This window comes from Musca vetustissima, unplaced genomic scaffold (genome assembly GCF_032173495.1).
Source record: "Musca vetustissima isolate MV318-11 ecotype Yass unplaced genomic scaffold, APGP_CSIRO_Mvet_v1 utg7565, whole genome shotgun sequence".
Classification (NCBI taxonomy): Eukaryota; Metazoa; Arthropoda; class Insecta; order Diptera; family Muscidae; genus Musca; species Musca vetustissima.
In genome coordinates, this window is record NW_026883138.1 from 43,431 (window position 1) to 64,367 (window position 20,937).

Here is a 20,937-nt window from a genome sequence, read left to right on the forward strand (position 1 = left end):
CAACGACACGTTTGGTGTCCGTGTTTGACTGTTATTACAAATAGTATTGAAGTTGATGTCGTTGAGAGAGGTTCGTCTACACGATCGCCGCGTAGAGTTTCATAGACGTGAACGGAATTATATATTCGAAACATAAATGTCAGCAAACACAATATCGCTAATAATTAATTTAACGTCCATGAAAAACAATTGATAGAATCGAAGTGTTTGTTGTATATGCTAGTTTTCATTACCTGTGCAATATTTTTTTAAGAATAACTAATACTTAGTAAGGACAACGGAAGAGAGAGGTTGTTTTGTGTGAAACACATCAGTACCTGATTTGAAACCACTAGGATTAAGGAATTCCAAAGAAACACATACCACGTGTACTTGACAGAAAGCAACGAGAAAAACAAAGCAAATACCATCCTGGAATATTCGTGTCTAGTGGATTACCATTTAACCATCCGAAAATCAAAATCGCGGCACGTAGTGCAGTCACTGATCGACAGAAGCATGAAGTATATAAGCAACGGACACAAGGAGTCCTACACACTGGTGGCTCGAAGGAGATATATGAAGAAGTTGTTGTACGTATTGACTCTGTATAAAGTAGATGCATATGTGTGTCCGCACTGTAGTATATTCTATACATTTGGAACACTTATTGTAGTTCGAAATCATAAAGAAATTTCGTCGATCACTAATATTTTTACGTGTTTGTTTGTTGTCACTGTTACAGTCAAACGTCCGAGACCTGAAATTTGTTTACCGTCAATTCTTATATAAAGAAACTGCTATAGAATTACTGCAATTCCCAGACGAGAATTCAAAAAAATTAACCGATTCCTCGTCCAAACAGCAATGAAATATTTTTACATTCGTGTTTTCGTCACGACCATGTTTCCTCAGCATGTGAATTAGTCTCAAACTTCGGTGAAGTTCAATATAATCGTGTTGGACTGTTCGACAATCGAAAACATTCTGTGTATGTGCCTGTGAGTGACAGCAACACAGATTAAGACGACGACCAATCCAAATATACATCAAGTTCCTATATAAGTCCGTAACCACATTGTGATAATATGTTAGCGGATGGCGGTAGGAGAGGAGCTCCAACTTACCGTCGAAAGCATAGCGGGCGTAATTGCGACACCAACAAATACTTGTTTCAATATTAGCGTGACACTGTACAACAATAAACATTTCAAGTTTATGCCTGTTAGGACATTAATTTTTTTCAACTTCGTGCGAATTTGCTATCGTAGGGGTTAGAATTTGTTCATCGCGATAGAATGGAATTTGTTTTTTTTTATTCGTCGACGTGCTGCTACAAGTGAAATGTGGTGTTGATCATCATCACGGGTTGAATTTGATCATTTGCGTCCACCAACTATCCTTCGACAAAAACGGCGGTCATGGCACAAATGTAACAGCTGCACCGTTAAATACTGCAAAGTAAACCCATTTCTGGCACTTTTTTTGTTTAAATCCATTAATTTTTAATGAAAGTTCAGCGGAAAATGGTGAACGAAAATTGTAAAATTTCTCTTGAAAGTTGTGTGCAACGGAATTATTTCAACACCCTTTTCCGGCGTCTTAAAGGAGGTGAGTTGTGCACGGGCATTTCCTAGGTCACTTGTGACGGCCGTACATCAATGCAATCTACCCCTGTAACTGACTAGCACTTTCTTTACACAAGTAAACATAGTTTTTGGTAATTCCTCCTTCCTTCTAACGACAATTTCTAATTTTACTATGTTTCTTCAACGGTGTGCGCTCCGAACATTTATTATTCACTTCGAAACTTGAATATCATCTTTGAGTCGCGGAAGCGGTGGTCTTAAGAATTTGTAAATGTGGTTCCACCCCATTTCCGCTATTAAGACGACGAGGGGTGGCGAGGTGTGCATTGTCTGCATCGCAGCGACGAATCCTTCAGCATTTTTTTTAATTTGCGGACATTTAACGGTTGCTCGTTTGATTCGTCATTCCATTGGGCATCGGATTTTCTCACAGTCCTCCATGTCTGCGGAAACAATGCGATCAATACACTCAAATAATGTTGTCTGTTAAAAGTCAATTGTACCGAGCAGGGGCATTAATAGACCATTCAGCGAATTCGTATTCCCTTTTCTAGCAGTACTACCGTCGCCGGAAATGTCTCGGCTTTATCAGCGCCTGACTCTTTCTTAGACTGGATTTAAAAATAATGAATTTTTGCCTTTTTCGCCGTTATCTGCTAAACTTGATCGGGTTGAGCGAACGCAGAACAATGTCTCTCTGCAGGACATTGCCTTCCTCGTATTTGTTGTTGCACTATGTATTGTTGTCCTTTATGTTTCGTTCTATTGTTGACTCGCACACATAAACAGACACAATTGAATGGAACTACTCTGGATTTATTTCGTAATTCGTGTGGAGTGTTACAATTTGTATTTCCTTCGAAGTGTGTGTTTGAGTGTGTTGCAACCCATTATTATGTTCTTTTTCCGAAGTGCTCAAGTCATGGGAATTTCCAAAAAACAACAATCCATGGGGAAATGGGTGTGTGTGTGTCATACAGTTGCCGGTGAAATACGTTGACGGCGCAGCCGTTAATGCACTGCTTATCACATACATACGTATCACTGTATCAAATGCATCTCTGTTCCCAATGGAATAGACTTTATCGTTCGTATGCTCCCACTGCAGTCGCCTGAAATCATTTCCTTTTCAAAATAACGCCCCATTGTTATTAAAATTTCTAGGTTCGGAAAATATGTGTGGCCGTAGTTTCAACGGCACATCAGATCTTTGGGCCGATAAATCACTAATGTATCTTCATATAACGGGAACGGTGTTTTCCACTGACATTCAGAATTTAATTTATCTTCGCTTATTGCGTGCGACTACTTTGTAGACGGCATGGAAACGAAAAGTACCCAGTTGTGTTCTTTTGAATTTGTCCATGTGAAGTTCATGCTTTGTGCGACATTATTTTCATTCTTGCCGTACCTCAGCAATGTGCTTGCCTTATGTTTAGCACCAGCCAATTGAATGAATAAATTAGCATTCTAGACTCAAACAGTAGATTGAGTTTGTGTGGGTGAACTACTGCCGCTTAACTGAATGTGGATTGTGCCATATATAGTGTAAAACAGTCGCGACTTTATGGGTAATTACCCCATGTTTTTTTTTTTTTTTTTGTTACGGAAGTAGTCGGCTTTAGTTCTTCTAAGCCATTATGACTGCGAACAAAGATGGGTCAATTTCAATATTCTCCCAGGCCTAGAAACATTGATAGTCTCTAAATCAGGGATCCTTAAAAAATTCTCCAAAAATAAAAGTGAGTGAGTAAGTAATAATCCATCATACAATACGGGTAAGAAAATGGAGAACACTGGAGAAGAGTGTTGCATTAGCAACATTATTCTAAATTTTAGCTTTTTTGGTCGAACCCGTCGAACAATGTTGACGGGAGGCGTGCATGTTGGAACGGCAACACCACTACTACTTCCACCACAAAAACAATCCAATATGTTACAGCATGTTCATGGTGTCAGTCCTTCGCGAGGATTCCCTTCAGTTGTAACACAACTGTGCCAAGGTGTTAATTTATTAGTAGTATCCGCCTAAGTGGCTGGAGTAGAGAAACGAGAAAGACAAATGGTAAACGTGAGTAGCTGAAAGAGCTGTGATATTAAAAGTGGTGTGTTGACGTAATATGGCGTGGGTGCTCTCACTAAGAGGCAGCTGTTTTCCGCTGATCGATCTGGAAATGTCAGGGGGGCACTCTCACTGTCATCACAATACGTAGTGAAATGTGTCCTTTCACGGCTATGATTTGTGTGTCAACATTGCATTACACTGGATGGAAGCGTAAGATTTCATTATTCAACAAAAAACTATTTGTTTGGGACTTCCTGTTCCTTTTTACGTTGACGGTGCAATGAAAGACAATACACATTTTTTGTTAAAACATATACATGTGTATGTATATGTGTATCAAACTTATGTTTGCATAAATTTTGACGAAATTTCATTCTTTGAGTTTTGCTTGGTGCGATTTCGAACTAGCATTCCACACAGCCCAAGAAAAGTGGAACAAATAAACAAAGGTATTCACCACGTTTATTCCATTAATACAAAATCAAAAGTCACTTGAAAATATGTCCCTCGAACATTATGAGTGAAAGGTATATTGTTACGGCTTTTTGGCATTTATTGGTTTTTGAGAACTCCGTTGCTGGTTTCTTCTCGTCACTTTACTTTAGTGAATTATTCGTGATCTGCGGGAAACATATTTATTAATATGACGCTACCCGCTTGCTGTAACTTTTTATTGTGACTTATTCTGAGTTTCTATATTTTTATATTTCTATATTTTTTCAGACGACAACATGCCTTCGTAGCAAATGGTGTACAAAAGTTCAACGGTGGCGGCAGTTTGAACCATAGCCCGGAAAGATTTCGTGGCGCCACACAAGATCTCTTTGAATTGTTGGAAAGAGTTCAATGTTCCCGCTTAGAAGACCAAAGATGTGAGCTTCCAGCCTACTTTTCCCAGGTATGTAAAAAATGACATTGAGATATTCTTATGGCGTTCTGAGATGTTAGATTTGTTTGGTTATTTGGAGTTTAAAAACCTGAAAACTCAGCCGACGTATATTTAAATTGTAGTGGCAACTCCAACTGGATGCAATGTTTCTGTCCGTGGTATGGCATTCTATGGCAATTCAACCCAAATTTAACATAGTAAAGCCACCAACCTATCTTTGCACCCTCAAATTAGAAATGTGTTGTTGTCCGTACTACGTTATTAAGTGGTGGTGGATTATACCCGTTTCCCTCTATCTAATACTCCAACCCGCTATAGTATTGCCAACTACGTAAAATATATGTCATGGGACATTTAATAGTCAATGTTTATCGATAGATGACGGTGTGGTAAAATCTATTATTGCAGTAAAAATGCCACATAGAATTATTTATTATTATCAATTAAAATATTATATTTTTTCGAAATCCAAATGACACATAATGATGAAATTTATGAAATTTTGACCCAATTTAACACAACTAACCGACTAAAGATATTTCAAACAAACAGTTTAATTTTATTGTTTACGTTTGTCTTTGGACTTTGTCTTTGGTTTATTCCTTTATGTCTTTGCTGTGGAAATACTCTGAATGTATTCACCTTTATTCGTTGCACCAACCATCAAAGTAACGAACCCTGCATTACAATTGTGAATAACAATCAATAGATGGCGGCACCGTTAACTGTTATACTGTTATAAAACTGTTATACTATTAATTTTCATCAAAATTTTTTCCAAAATTAATGATTTTTGATTATTTTTTTGATTTTGTTGTTTGATTTCCGCGAAAATTGGATGGAAAAACAAAAAAACAATGTTTTTTGTTCACGGATAAAAAAATTTTCCGCGAAAATTTTTATTATCCGTAATTAGAGTCAATACACCAACCTTATCCAACATTTATCCGTCCGTAATTATAGTCAAGACACCAACCAACCTTATCCAACATTTTCGATAAAATTAAATCGTATATCGTATATCGATCGACGATATTATTACGATATTATCTATCTATCGTATTTTTTGATTATTATTTTTTTTATTATTTTTTCTTATTATTTTTTTCTCTTTCTCTCTCTGACATGCCGTAGAATTTTGACGAAATAAAGCTATTGGCGAGACAAATATCTACCGTGGCTTTGATGTGTACAATTCCCTCACAAAGTTGAGCATTGTTTTGATTGGAAATATTTTGAAATGAAATTATACGCATTTCAAAATTTGTTTACTTCAAATTAAATACAAAGAAAGGGAGCCAGTTTGTAAGATTGGCAATTGTGAAAGAAAATTATGTGGACATTTTTTAATTAAAAAATTATTTCTCCACTCGATTTCACTCTTAGAGCGAACTCTTACTCTATTTCGAGCATTTTCACTCTCAGGAATGCATGCAAGAATTTTCCATTTGAAAACATGGAAACCCATGATTTAATGAAACCATATGAAATTTCAAAATTTTCTTCTCAACAAAGTTTAGATTTTTTGTCGGGACTAATAAGTAATAGTCAGAAATATGTAATAATAAAAAATATATATTATACTTTCGAATCTGTTGATTAGCATTCGAGAAAATAATAGTGGAACTAATTTTAGAAAAATTAAACATTTTGACAACTTAGCAAGATATTTAGCGAACATTTTTCGATTTCAATGTTGTGGAACTAATTTTAGAAAAATTAAACATTTTGACAACTTAGCAAGATATTTAGCGAACAAAATGCGAACATTTTTCGATTTCAATGTTGCCTATTGAAATTTTATAAATTATATGAGAGACATTAAAATCGATATAATTTTATTTTTCGACCAAAGACAATGTTTAATAATTGCTAATGTACAATTAGTTTTTAGTATTATTACAGTTTTTGAGTATGATTTTAAAATTTTAAATTAAATGAGAAAAGACAAAATAAAATTATAAATTTTCACTTTTCTCGATTTCGGCGTTGGCAACACCTTAGCATGAAAACAACCCTGGTCGGCAACGAAAAACGTGTTAAGCACAGATACTACGAACTAATCAAGTTGGTCGCATGACAATTTAGTCATAATGCCAATATTTTTTAGCAGTAGCTGTGTATGTTGTTGTTGTTGTTATTGTTGACCTGTGATATGTTAATTCTTGTGGATTTTTGCTTTGGCTCTAGGTCAATTGAAAAACTCGTTGGTTATGTTTTTCTTTTTTGTTTATTTTTATTTTTCAATATTTCGACTGTCTTCGGCAGTCATCTTCAGGGAAATACTACAAAACAAACAAATATTTTAAAGATATAGACTTAATTGTATTGCACAGATCTTACTTTTATGAGAAAAGCAACCGATTTTCATCACCATCTATGCTAAACTAAGTTTTTCTTTTTTCTCGTCTGTGCTTATGAACTATGTTTCTATAAATATGTGCACAGTGGTCCGCGTCAGTCTTATAATTCAATCTTCTATCGTTAGGCACATTAATTATGTTTAACATTTCTAATGTGAATCGTCGTTTATAATTATTTTCTTGTGTCAATATGTCCACGTCTTTAAAATTCGGTGTATGTCCAGTTTTTGTGCAATGTGCAGCAAGCGCCGTTTTTTGCTCTAAAGGTTTGTCTGTATTTTGATCTGACTTATGTTTGGAAAGTCTAGTCTTAAGTTTAGTTTTTGTTGTACCAACATATACCTTTTGGCATACGTTGGATTTGTCCCAATTACATTTTATCTTATACACTACATTGCATTTGTCTTCCTTTTTAATTTTTGATTTTGTTTTGCTGAACAGGATATTGACGGTATTCTTTGATTTAAAGGCTAATTGATAATTGTTCTTGTCATATATATATTGGAATTACGCAATCTCTCTGACAGTCCAGGTATATAAGTCAATGTTTTGTATGATTTTTCCTCTTCTTTCTTCTATTTGTTCTTGTGATTGGATGTTTTTAGTAAATCGTCAATAGTTCTCTGTGGGAAATCATTTTTCCTCAGTATATTACGTATCCTTTCTTTGTTCTTTTGGTGGAATTGTTCGTCGCTAATATCAAGTACTCTGTTGATGAAGTTTGTGGCCGTATTTATTTTTATTCGTCTAGGGTGCTTAGAGTAAAATTAAAGATATAAATATTGACGAAGACGAAGTTCTAGAGTAACTTCTGGTAATGTGGACCATGCGTCAAATGTGGACCACCCACCATATCTAAGAAAATGCTTGAAATATGCCAATGCCGCCTTGATAAATGTTTTCCTAATTAGTGAAAACAAACATCAAACTTGGTTTTTAATAAATAATTGCAATGATAAAAATTTAGTAGGTGAAAATGTAGCTCTGATTGTAAAGTGTGATTTGAAAATTTTTTAACACAATAGTCGAACGATTTTGTAAAATAGTCGAACATTTTGTTTTTCTCGAATATAAAGAAGTTATGTGGTTTTCTTGTTTTCTTTAACAAAAATACACGTTTATCTGTAATTACTTTCGGTTATTTTTAAATTTTTATTCATTTTTGAAGCCGATAATTATTTTTAAATAAAAATATTCAATGTCGGGTAATGTGGACCACTATAAAAAAGTGGGACATTTTCATGAGGACGAGTTCGAAACAAGGGCGCATTTAAAAAGCGAGGAGGTATTCTATCCTCTGAAAACTCGATATCCGAAATTATAGGTGCCTCGGTTGAATAATGAAGCAAGGACCTTCAAAATGCCGCAAATGGGGTGGTACCCTTAAATGGGGGCTATTCCAAAACATGGACCCATATATTTTTGCATTCATTGTTACCCAAGTGCAATAAATTGATATTTATCACAATTAATCCACAACCTACCTTTAACTTACTGATCCTCATTACCAACACATACTGGTCCATATTACCCGCCAAGTTATTTTTATTTGCAGTTTAGAGTTTTTTGAAATATAATGCAATAACATTTTTATGGACAAATATATATAATTTTTGACCTGGAATATAATTAGCCAACAAATCTACCATGCTGTGAAAACAATTTGTTTTTATTTTTTACCGTTGTTACGCCCACAATATCAAAAAAGGAAAATGGTGGTCCACATTACCCGAAGTTACTCTACTATCATTTGACGTTATCTCGCTATTTCCTAGTATACCTATAAATTTAGCATTGAGGACAATCACGGAAAAATGGGACATAATTAAGGAATACACAAAAATACCACAGGACCTCTTCATCGAAATATTGACTCTTTGTATAAAAGACTCACGATATTTCATATATGAGGACAAGGTGTACGAACAGCGAAAAGGACTTCCAATGGGCTCTCCAGCGTCACCGATTATTGCAGATATAGTAATGGAGGAGTTATTGGACGCTTCAATGGAGAAATTGACAAATAAACCAAAATTAGTTACGAAATATGTAGACGATATACTTTGCATAGTGAAAAGAACAGAGATCGAGAATACATTAAATATCCTGAACTCCTTTGACATGTGCAATTTACGCACGAATTGGAAGAAAACGAAAAATTACCTTATCTTGACGCAATAATAATCCGACAGGGCCAAACACTAACAATAGATTGGTACCAAAAGCCCCCCGCATCTGGACTATTAATAAACTTTTACTCTAAGCACCCTAGACGAATAAAAATAAATACGGCCACAAACTTCATCAACAGAGTACTTGATATTAGCGACGAACAATTCCACCAAAAGAACAAAGAAAGGATACGTAATATACTGAGGAAAAATGATTTCCCACAGAGAACTATTGACGATTTACTAAAAACATCCAATCACAAGAACAAAAAGAAGAAAGAAGAGGAAAAATCATACAAAACATTGACTTATATACCTGGACTGTCAGAGAGATTGCGTAATTCCAATATATATGAGAAGAACAATTATCAATTAGCCTTGAAATCAAAGAATACCGTCAATAGCCTGTTCAGCAAAACAAAATCAAAAATTAAAAAGGAAGACAAATGCAATGTAGTGTATAAGATAAAATGTAATGGGGACAAATCCAACGTATGCCAAAAGGTATATGTTGGTACAACAAAAACTAAACTTAAGACTAGACTTTCCAAACATAAGTCAGATCAAAATACAGACAAAACTTTAGAGCAAAAAACGGCGCTTGCTGCACATTGCACAAAAACGGGACTTACACCGAATTTTAAAGACGTGGACATATTGACACAAGAAAATAATTATAAGCGACGATTCACATTAGAAATGTTAAACATAATTAATGTACCTAACGATAGAAGATTGAATTATAAGACTGACGCGGACCACTGTGCACATATTTATAGAAACATAGTTCATAAGCACAGACGAGAAAAAAGAAAAACTTAGTTTAGCATAGACGGTGATGAAAATCGGTTGCTTTTCTCATAAAAGTAAGATCTGTGCAATACAATTAAGTCTATATCTTTAAAATATTTGTTTGTTTTGTAGTATTTCCCTGAAGATGACTGCCGAAGACAGTCGAAATATTGGAAAATAAAAATAAACAAAAAAGAAAAACATAACCAACGAGTTTTTCAATTGACCTAGAGCCAAAACAAAAATCCACAAGAAGTAGCTGTGTAAGCTAATGCTAATATTTTCTGATGCTGCATTTGAAAACGTGAAATAAATATACATTGGCGAACAAGCCCTTTAAAATTCGGAGATTTTCGTTTATAATTCAATTTTATTTTATTTTTGGGTTTTAAGTTAAACGCTATGTAAAGACATTGTTTTTAGATTGCCAAATTTTTATTTTTAATCCGATTAAATTGAAATTTTACACTTAACATGCTTACATGTGTTGTCTTCCCATGTATCAATTTGAAAATAATATTATTCTAACAATTTAAGAGATATTTGAGAAAATATTATATATTTTATATTTTATAATAAATATACCATATGATGTTAATGTGGTGTAGTATAGTTTCCACTTCCAATTTATATCTTATATAATTTATTGTTTTTAATGAATGTGAATTAGCTCGAGATTTATGTCTTAAGATTTTTAACGGATACGTTGCTATCTTATTTTTTTGAGAACAGCAAACTATAAAACATGTTTCAGTTATTCTAAAATGTTCAGTTTACAAACAAAAAAAGTGACTATACCACATTTGCATCTCTTCCTCTATATGCCATATTGTTACTTCATGGCTTCTTTATTTTACCATGTAAAGATAAACGCCCCACATGTTTTCCGATAAACTTTTTTCCCCCAAAATGCATTGTGTCATACATATACAGTGCGTGCTGTAAACTCAACGCTCGTCATTTTAGCCAAATTATATATGCCTCCCTGTTAACTTCAGTTTGTGGGTTTGCCACTTGCACTGGACATGTCGACCACATAAACAATAATTTAATTTCAAAAACAAAAATGAGTGGCAACTCCAACTCCTCATATTTTTTCCTCTCATTTACTCTTTATATCGTTCTCTCTCTCTCTCTCTTGCTCTCTTATCGTTGTACTGTGGAAATCGATTATTCGTCTATTCGATTACACAAGTAAACAACGAAGCAACCAGCAAATGTTCAGTAAATCATTCGTTCGTGAGACGTGCTTGAATTCGGAGTGTTTTTCGTTTAATTCGATTCGGCGCAAAAAGAGAAAAAAGAAATCCAATTGAAAGAGGAGTGAAGCAACACTAAAAAATATGGATAATTACAATTTGAGCTTATTCGTGGTTGTGATGACAAAATGCAAATTATAAAATAAGCATGAGAATGCCCCGTAGAAGCACTAGCAGTCCATCCGACAAAGCAGTTGATGACAAATCAAACATTTGTGGTTGGTTAAATACCGATGATGGTGATGAATAATTGAATAAAAGGGAACAAATAAAGTTATTTTTTATGCATCCGCGTATTGTTGCAAAAACGGGTATTTGCGGCCAACCGAACGAAAAAAGCATAAACCGAATGGCGAGAATAAAGTGAGTGACAAAAGTGAATGTGTACAATGAAATACTGTGCAAAACCAAACAGCAAAAAGAAACACAATATTAAATAATGGTTTTTAAAAAATAAGAGCAGACCGAGCAAGTAGTTCGTGGTGCTTTTGTATTTTTTAACGAAAAGTGTAAAGATTTGTTAGAATCGCCGTGAGGCCGATGACAAAAAGGCCAAATATAAGTAGTGTGTAGCGTAGTTGTTGTTGGCCAGAGTCAGAGCTTTAAAAAGTTAAAGCTTGGACAGGCAACTGACATTTAAGAAATGTATAAACAAAGCTTGTTAATAAATTTTGTGAATTCGTTTGCGAATACGCCACAAAGTTCTCAAAACCAGTCAGACAAGTCGAGTTGAGAAAATAAAAATCAAAATAGCCACAACAAAGCGAAGCAAAATTTCTGTCTGTACCACAACCCATTTCTGCCAACAGTAACAGACAATAGCACAACAACAAAACACAGTCACAACAATACAGGTACTGTGCTCAGTGTGTTTGAAGGCGAAACACATCATCTGTGCCCCCCAACCCTCTCTGGTCTAGCAAGTGCAGTCAATGTTCGTTTAGACGCCCACTGGAGAAGAAACCACATTCGGATATTACCGCGGCACCCCCTGCCGACCAATTATTTTCAAACTGCCCACAAATGCACTGCAGCCGAGCAACCAAGTCAGATATTGTACTTTGATTCCTTGAGGTCTACTTTCGCGTACAACTTGCCACCGTCCCACGTAAGGTGTTCCGCTTTACCCAGGAAACCTACCAACTTACCAAACTCTGTAACAAAACAAAGAATCGTTGGCGTTTTGGTTAAAAGTGGCATTTTACACCGAGGGCGCTGAACGTCGTTGGGTGCGACAAGCCGTCATGGGGGTATTAAGATGGCGCGATCCCGGATCGCGTATATCAGTCGGAGGCAACAATCACAATACCAGCACTACCAATCAGTCGAACAACAACAACAATAACCGAGTTGAGGTAAGTCGTAAGCGAAAACAGCTCCGTGAGCGACCAATCCCCAAATACTGTGCTGTATGCATTTACGGTATCCGTACGAGCTATTTAACTAGCTGCATGTACCATTGAATCACACCGACTAGCTTTTAACAGTATGGCGTCAGCCTGAGCACCTCAAAATTACAGAAGATGGTAACTTTCACAAACATTTAAAAGTTTACTGTGAGTGTGTGTGCGTATTTGTGAAAATGGATAAAAAAATACATTATACTGAAATATATTAGGCGCTGTTAAGAGGCGAACATCATCACAAATAAAAAAATAGATCAGAAATGGCGTAATAGTATTTTCTTTAAATATGTTGAAATTAGAACCGCTGCTGTGCTTTAAAAACGCAACCTACGCTACTTATCCGCGAAAGCGTGAAATTAACCCCATCACAATCATCACAGTTTAATTGTTGAGGCCACAAAAACTTTCTCTTTTGTTTCGGTCTTGTTTCCATCTTGAAGTATTGTGGAGTTTTCGACTCGCCTATTCGGTTTGTACATATGTTTTTACCAGACGATATGCGGGCGGTATTTTGCAGAGCACCACTTTTTAACAATCTACGTTAGATCCGTCAACATTCTGTTAGTTTTCTCTTCTATCTAGTCAGGCGTGCCTTTATTTATCAGGGAGAAAGGTCGTCGTCTATTTCAAATGTAGACGGAATTGTTACAACATTTATTGATCATCGTCATTCACATTGTTCTGTTCAACTATTTTATCCCATTTGCTTCATGGGCACTTTTTATTAGGGTAAACCGGCGTCAATAGTATTTGTAGCAGTAGCAGTTTTTTGGACAATATTTTTGTATGTAAAACATTCAAACTGGCTTTACTTCCAAATGATATTTCATTAAGCTTGTCTATATGTAAAGTAGTTGATTTGCATATGCATTTCGAGGCGCAACGTCAACTTGATATGATTGTCCCCGGGGCACCCTAATATTTTGTGTGTACACCATACGTTCCATTTCTTCCTCCCTCACTTCGGAAGAGACGTTCTATTTTGGGCAAAATTAGTTGTGTGAGTTTTTACATATCGCTAAAGACAAACACCAACCACACGCTCCGCTTGCTACACTCAGTCACAGGCGGAGTCATTCACACTGGTTTATTCGTTTGCCTTCTTCATATACATAAATATTTAGTTACACTACTTACCATAAGTAAGTGTATACAGTGCCTAATAGAGATGTGAGTATGTGTGTGTTCCTGTACAGAAAACAAACTGGCAAAACTTTATAATTTTAAAGAGAAATATTGGTCTAAAATATCCAGAAAGCGAATTCGTAAAAAATAAATTTATTATCAAATGTTGTTGTTCTGTCGAAAATGTAGAAAATGCAAATAGTAATATGTTTAGACAAAATCTGGGTCCTTATTGGATGGCCTAATACCTTAGGTCTTGGAAGACATTGAACAGATAATGATATAAAGAATTCACATATACATGTAACTATGTATGTGTTTTGTGCGGACATTATTTTGACATTTGCTTTAAGGAGTTATATTTTGTGTCTTTGCCATTGTCATATAGATATGCACATACATACATCCACATAAGGGGCATACATGTATACATACAAAGCGCCCTGTGGCGTGCCACTTTTACTATTTCAAATTTCATAATCTCCCTCATGTTTTGTTTGGTAAATCCATTTGAATTTTGGAATTATTGAGACAAATATGCTCAATGCCGTTATCAGCAGTTCGCTACGAGGCGACACAGTTGTTGCTGTGGTGGGTGGTATTTTCAAAACAACCATGTACAATAACAAGTCACCGAACATTTTGTTTGTCGTGTGTAATTGTTTAGAAAAGTCGATTTCCAACATTGCCATTCGTTCTTGAATGATTACGGAAGGTTATGTCTGTTTGGTATTGTGAATACCAAAACTAGACGACAATGTCTGCATTATTTCCTTGGTGGTTGTCTATTCATCCGCTAATGATCAACTGATGAGACATATGAGAGTCTCCTTACGAGCGGCGGTTATTTTTCCCATTTAAAATGTATTTTCTTCTACCTAATTACCATCAGATGTGCGTATGTATATCGATTTTAAGAAATTTATTTACTCGCGCCCTGTTTTGCAACTTAATGACTTGTGATTTTTTACAACACATGGTTAGAATTATCGTGCGGACGCAGTGATTACCGCCTACGAAATTAAAGGTATACCTGCTCCTTTATTTGTATTGTATGTAATGACGATACTGATTGTATGTTAGTTTCAAATAGGCCTATGTTTGAATACAATTGAATTCCTACCAATGACCTAGGAACATTTTCAACTGTAAAATGTTTCCAAATACAAGCTTACGTTTTATTTATGCAACTGTCGCCACAATAAATATTAATAATAACAATTGCATATACAAAATGTACATGTATTTTCCGGGGTTAACATACATGTACATTTGCCTTACTTAAGAAAATAAGAATCACAGATGAATTTAATAATATAAAATTTAAAAATATGCCCAGTGAAAAAAGTTGCAAAATAACTTTCCTACCTACTTTGAAGGATACACAGCATACAACGCCGATGTGTCAACATTTTGGCAGTCGGAAATCTAAAAATTTGTCAAACGGACCAGTTTTTGGAAGAAATTGAAACATATATCAATCATTCAAACTTCGAAATATTGAAAACATATGATAATTGAGACATACTAACTGCATTTTGGCATTTACAATTAAGCGGATTTAACCGTATATGGTGATTTGTTCCATACTTTAAATTTGTAAAGGGAAATCGATAATAACTTCGATCAATGGTAGAAAAAAAGTATTTTTAATGCATTTTAATGTCATCTCTGTTCCATAGTATCATCTTTTAAAAAAGACTTTGAGTCAATTTGGAACTGCGTTACAATTATATTTCCTGCAAATACGAAGTTATTATCTTATAGATATGACTCTGATGCCAAGTCTTATCGGACCACCAGCATACACAAAAATAAAAGCAATGTGGAAGGGACAGTGCGCGAGGGATCACATGATGTATTGCATTGCAGACTTTTCTTTGTTTGCAGCTATTTTGCGTTTCAATGTAATTCAATATGAAGCAAACAATTCACGAATTCGGCTTGTGGAAGGGGGTAGTGGGATGGAAGAGCGGAGGACAGAATCTGATATATAATCTCTTCTTCAAGACATTGCTCTCTCGATTAGACAATAATGTAATGGGGTTAAGGTTCTCGCTTAGAAAAAGATCGACATCATCTGCTTGTAGACGAAACAAATTCGGTTACTCCGCAGATAGTGGGAGACAGTGTTATCTACCAAAATTTGTCGCTTGTTCGAGACTACACTGACGCGTACCTACCTTCCTCAAAATTACTATAAACGTTTATGGTTAATGGAGTTGCGTCGTTATGTAATGTTTGTTTTATTTTATTTTTCAGTTTTGTTCTTTTATGGAACACATGTCCGTGTATTTGCATATTTAATAACGAATAGCGATGGCCCGTAATGGGCCTTCCACACAATCACTTCCATTATTGTGACCGGTAATGTTCACGTTTTTTTTTTTTTTTTTGATGTTTGCCTTTTTTTCAATAAGTTTGTCAAAACCATTATAAGTTTTATTAGGGTGTACACATAGAGCTACTCCAGCAATTGACGCACACAAAATCATAAAATGTTCAAAACAATGTAGATGTATTAGGTAGTCGCATCGACCCAGTTGATTGTTCATTGTGCCGGCTAAGGTGAAATATTTATGTGTCCGGCCATTGGAATGAAATGCGTCTTTGGCGACAGGCACTGATTTCTGATCACAATGCATACAAGAATTTGGAGTACCTGTTAAATTTCAATAACACTATGACCACTTTTAAAGCCAGCTGTGCTAGTACATTCAATGATTGGTTCGAATGCAAAGTTTGCCCGCGATCTGTGGCATTCGTTCTAGTTTCGCATATTATTCTTAGAAAAAGTTACAATAATTATGTTTTTAATTCCTCTTAATTGTAGTCAGTGGAAACGCTACTTAATTTGAAACCATTTATCATTCATATGGGATGGACAGGTGAAATAGGTTCGCTGCGAAAGTTTTGCAAATTAAGAAATGAAGATTGTTAGTGAACGGACTTTAGCGTCAACTATGCAGAGAACGGACCAGACTGTTGCTTAGTCTAACCTAAATTATTAACTGATAAAGTGGATATTTCCTCAGTAAATAACGCTGAGAAACGCCGGTCATCGTTGTTGATTACTTGGCTAATGCCAGAAACATGTCGTTGTAAGCGTTTAATAATTTAAAAATAATGATGCTTATAATGGAGGAAAGTATTAGAGAAGGTGAAATTTTTTATTTTGAATAGCGATATACCCGAACAATGTTTAATTTGCCACTTGTTTGCTTTGCATCGAGTGTAATACCTTTTGGTTACTCTACACTTTCATCTTGATGATTTGATGATGTAATAGCATGGGAGGAGTTGCCTTGCCATTGCATCATTTTCTGTTGGCTCATTTCTATTGTCTAATTATTTGATTTCGGAAATATAGTTTTTCTTTTTCTTAGTTTCCGATTTACTGTTCGTAAACTGGTGTGTACTAAAAAAAGAGAGTACACACATGTGCATGGAAGTTGGTGAGCATGTGTAGGTATGTGTTGTGCCTACATCTTCCGCTTTCCGCTGTGTTGTATTATTCTGGAAGTTTTACCCAACAAACCAAAACGCTATAAAAAGTTTGGATATTAAAAATTAGAATAAGCTTGTGATTACTATTATAAAGATCTTGTAACCAACTGTTAAATAAACAAAATTTAATCCTTGCATTAATTTTGCTGATTTATATAGTATGCAACAAGCGTAGAAGCCTAAATATAAATTAAGCTTTCAAGAAAATGGTTTCCTAATCATTTTTGAAATAAGCTTATATTCGTAATATTATTACAAGCTCTTCGGTTTAATATTTTGTTTTTCCTTTCCAACACATATTTTGAGCCAGTTCGTCAACTAGTACTTGTTGAATATATAAAGTTTTACGTATACTAATAATTAATTAAATATTTTAGTACCCTTTACTTTTTTGTTTCAATTCAACATTTTTATGTATGCACTTTTTTAAACGTCACTCATCAAATACAACTCGAAGAATAAGATAAATCAAAATTGAAAGTCATTTGCCAAATTGTTATTCGGACGAAATGTATAGCAAGTGTTATTGCAAATACTGTTGCAGTACTAACAGTTTGAAAGTGTTATTCCGAAAAATTTGTATATAAATATTGCGAACGTAAGTCATTTGTAATCGCATTTGCTAAGTGTTATTGCGAACACAGTTACTATTTTAACCGTTTTAAACACACGGTTTTCATATTTCCCTCTTTAATAAAGCAATCATAAATAAGAAATTAATAGGTTGTGGAAAATTGTCAATTGTAAGCTTATTTAACACTAAGGATGGGTTATGGGAATGGTTTATGGGGTACGTGTAAATATAGGCAAATATTAGCAGAAAAATATATTAAGTTCCTAAATATGAAATTGTTGTGTCCCTTTTGGCAATACTTTGGCTGTTTCTCTTTTCATTTGATGAACCTGAGATTTTTTGTAAAGATTACAAGCGTTAGCTATAAACTAATTTTTGTATTTTGTATATTTATAGCAAGTTCGTTATAACCGAATTAAAATAAATGAAAACTGGAAGTTGGGACTGAATAGATACTTCGTTACAAAAAATTCGCTATTGTCGTAGTTTGCTATAAGAGTAAAGATTTGTACGAATAATATGTCTTAAAACGTTGGGACCAGGAAATGTGTTCGCTATAAAGAAAGTTTGTTATAACCGGCGTTCGTTATAAGCGAAGTCGACTGTATTTGAGTTTGATAGTTGATTATTTTTACATTCGGTCTTATTTTGTACAATAGTGAATGTTCGTATGTGTTTGTAAATAATACAGCATGCATACACATTTGACTACATTCTCACACACGGACTAATAAGACGATTGTCATTGCATTCATATTATTGAACAAGTTTTGGTTCAGATTATGAAATAAGTCCCATGACTTGTTTGTGGATTACGGTTGTTTGTCTTCTATAAGTGGCTTGCACTTGCAGTGGCCCACCATGAAATTAATCGGTACTATTTTTTAGTCGGGTATTTTCGTGTTTTTCTTGCACACATTTGCTTACTCTGCCTTCAGCATGGTAGATTCAACGCTGGAGTATATACACATAGATCGAAATTTTGCAAGCCAAACAGACTAAAAACATGTATGCATATAAAAGCAATTGCAGATATTTTTATTTACATACTGTGGACGGACAGAATGACATACACATACATTGAGGGACAAAAAACTACCAGCCGGCTGACATCAGCCAAAACGTTGCAGTTAGCATTTTTTACAGTAAATCTACCATACTTTGTGGTTGGTGGCGGTTCGCTTTCGAATATGCAATTGTTAACGACATACTTGGCAGCTTTAATGCCAATACCAGTTTGTAAAATATTCTTTTAATGTGGCAAAATAAAGTTTGGCTTATATGTTACTTTCGTACGAACTTGTTCGGAATTGTCAAAAATGTTCACATTCGGCTCATTGTAAGAGTTCGAAGTTGTGTCGACTCGATTAGGGCAATCAGTCACATTGTGTAAATGTTCAGATTTGCAGTATTGAATGTATGCTGTTGCCTGGCATTTGTTATACATACTGACTATTTTTCCAAAAGGTCAATTAAATTAAATGGCTTAGTTCAAAACGGGTTTTCTCCATTCCAAGCACTGATGCTTTGTTGTGTTCGATACCAAGTTTAAACGGGTATTTCTCGGCAGCAATAAACTTTGAATTGATAAAAATATTCACGAATGTGTACTCTTACATTCGCATTTGTAAGCATGTATGTATTTGATTCTCTGTATGCTTCGGGTATATTTAGGTACCCACTTAAATTAGTTTCATTTAAGACTTCCTACTCTTATTATTATACGGTGTCTTGTATGTCGTTGCCGCTGTCGAGGAAAAAAAATGAGTGATCTAGAAATAGGTGTGCCCTCACATACACGGCCCACGCTTTATTGTCGCAAAGAAAACAAATCGTGAAATGATTGCGCCAACCATGATTTATTCTCTCCCTCTTCATATGCAAACGAGGCTAAATGCTGCAACTCGATTTAAAGTCTAACCTATTTGAGGAGAAATGTTGTATTGTGTCGAATCAAAGGCCTTAAAATGAGTCTTTTGTGTTTTATGTTCACTTTCACTTTAGTTTTCCAAATAAGAGAATTTCTTTATAATAAAACAACATTCCCAGTCCATTTATTTCAGTTTATTTAAGGATCGTATCACGAAGGATGTGTCTACTACATTTTAATGCTGTGGCGCCTGCTTTTCTCAAATCACATAACGGAGCAATATTCTTTATCCGTTCCATGACCACAACAGCTCTAGCCCCGTTGTAGCATTTTTAAATGTTTAAGTACAATTTTGTAAACTATTTGTTTTACTGACATTTTAGCGATATATATATATATATACTATATATAGGGGTTGTTCGGCTGCAAAATAGTGCCACGTGTTATATTTACAGGAGCCAAATGCAGGGTATCTATTCAATGTATTAAGATCACTTTTATTTGATAAAAATATTTCCATGTATATTGCTGGTGCGTATGTGTGCGTCTATGGAAAATCAAACATTTCTGTCTGAAAGTGCACAGTTGAGGGCGATATATATATATATATATATACTATATATAGGGGTTGCCACATGTTATATTTACAGGAGCCAAATGCAGGGTATCTATTCAATGTATTAAGATCACTTTTATTTGATAACAATATTTCCACGTATATTGCTGGTGCGTATGTGTGCGTCTATGGAAAATCAAACATTTCTATCTGAAAGTGCACAGTTGATGGACGATATATGTATATATTATCAAGTTCTATTTATTTGTAATTTTCTTAATGGTTAGTGTTAATGATTCGGAGGGCAAATATTTTCTGAAAGTTTTCTGAATGTAAGCAAATAATATTCCAAACATTCAACTTTCAATATAGGTTTTTTTGTTTTGATTCAGACAGTCAGGCGTAATGTTGTTGTTTTTTTTTATAAGACACGAGATTTATTAATATGAGAAAAAGTTAAAAACTGTAAACGAATTGTACTTTAAAATTAACATGATATATAGGGGAATACTTGTCGATTTTGCTAGGGAAGTGTCTATGAATCCATTATGATCTTGCGAACAGTGAAAGTGTTTGCAAAATAGTGTATGGTACTCAAAGATTGATATTTTTTTCTAATTTTAACACATTAACACCACAGCTCACAGTCTTACAGGTCGGCTATTGACTTGTGGTTTATTACTCCATGTATCGTCCGAATTTGCTGGAGAAATGAAATAAAGTTTGATTCGGTGCAATAACGATGCAGTCAATTTTTTTTTGTTTGAGTTTGCCGTTTTTGCCTCTATGCTT

At 34.8% G+C, this 20,937-nt stretch overlaps 1 protein-coding gene across 1 annotated transcript in view; it reads left to right on the top strand.

Moving 5' to 3' along the window:
- LOC133329898 (rap1 GTPase-activating protein 1) overlaps positions 1-20,937 on the top strand; it is a 44,509-nt gene that overhangs the window by 14,434 nt on the left and 9,138 nt on the right. The window contains exon 2 of the mRNA XM_061538355.1: positions 4,357-4,531. Within this exon, the coding sequence (XP_061394339.1) occupies positions 4,357-4,531 (175 nt within the window). The remainder of the gene's footprint in view (positions 1-4,356; positions 4,532-20,937) is intronic.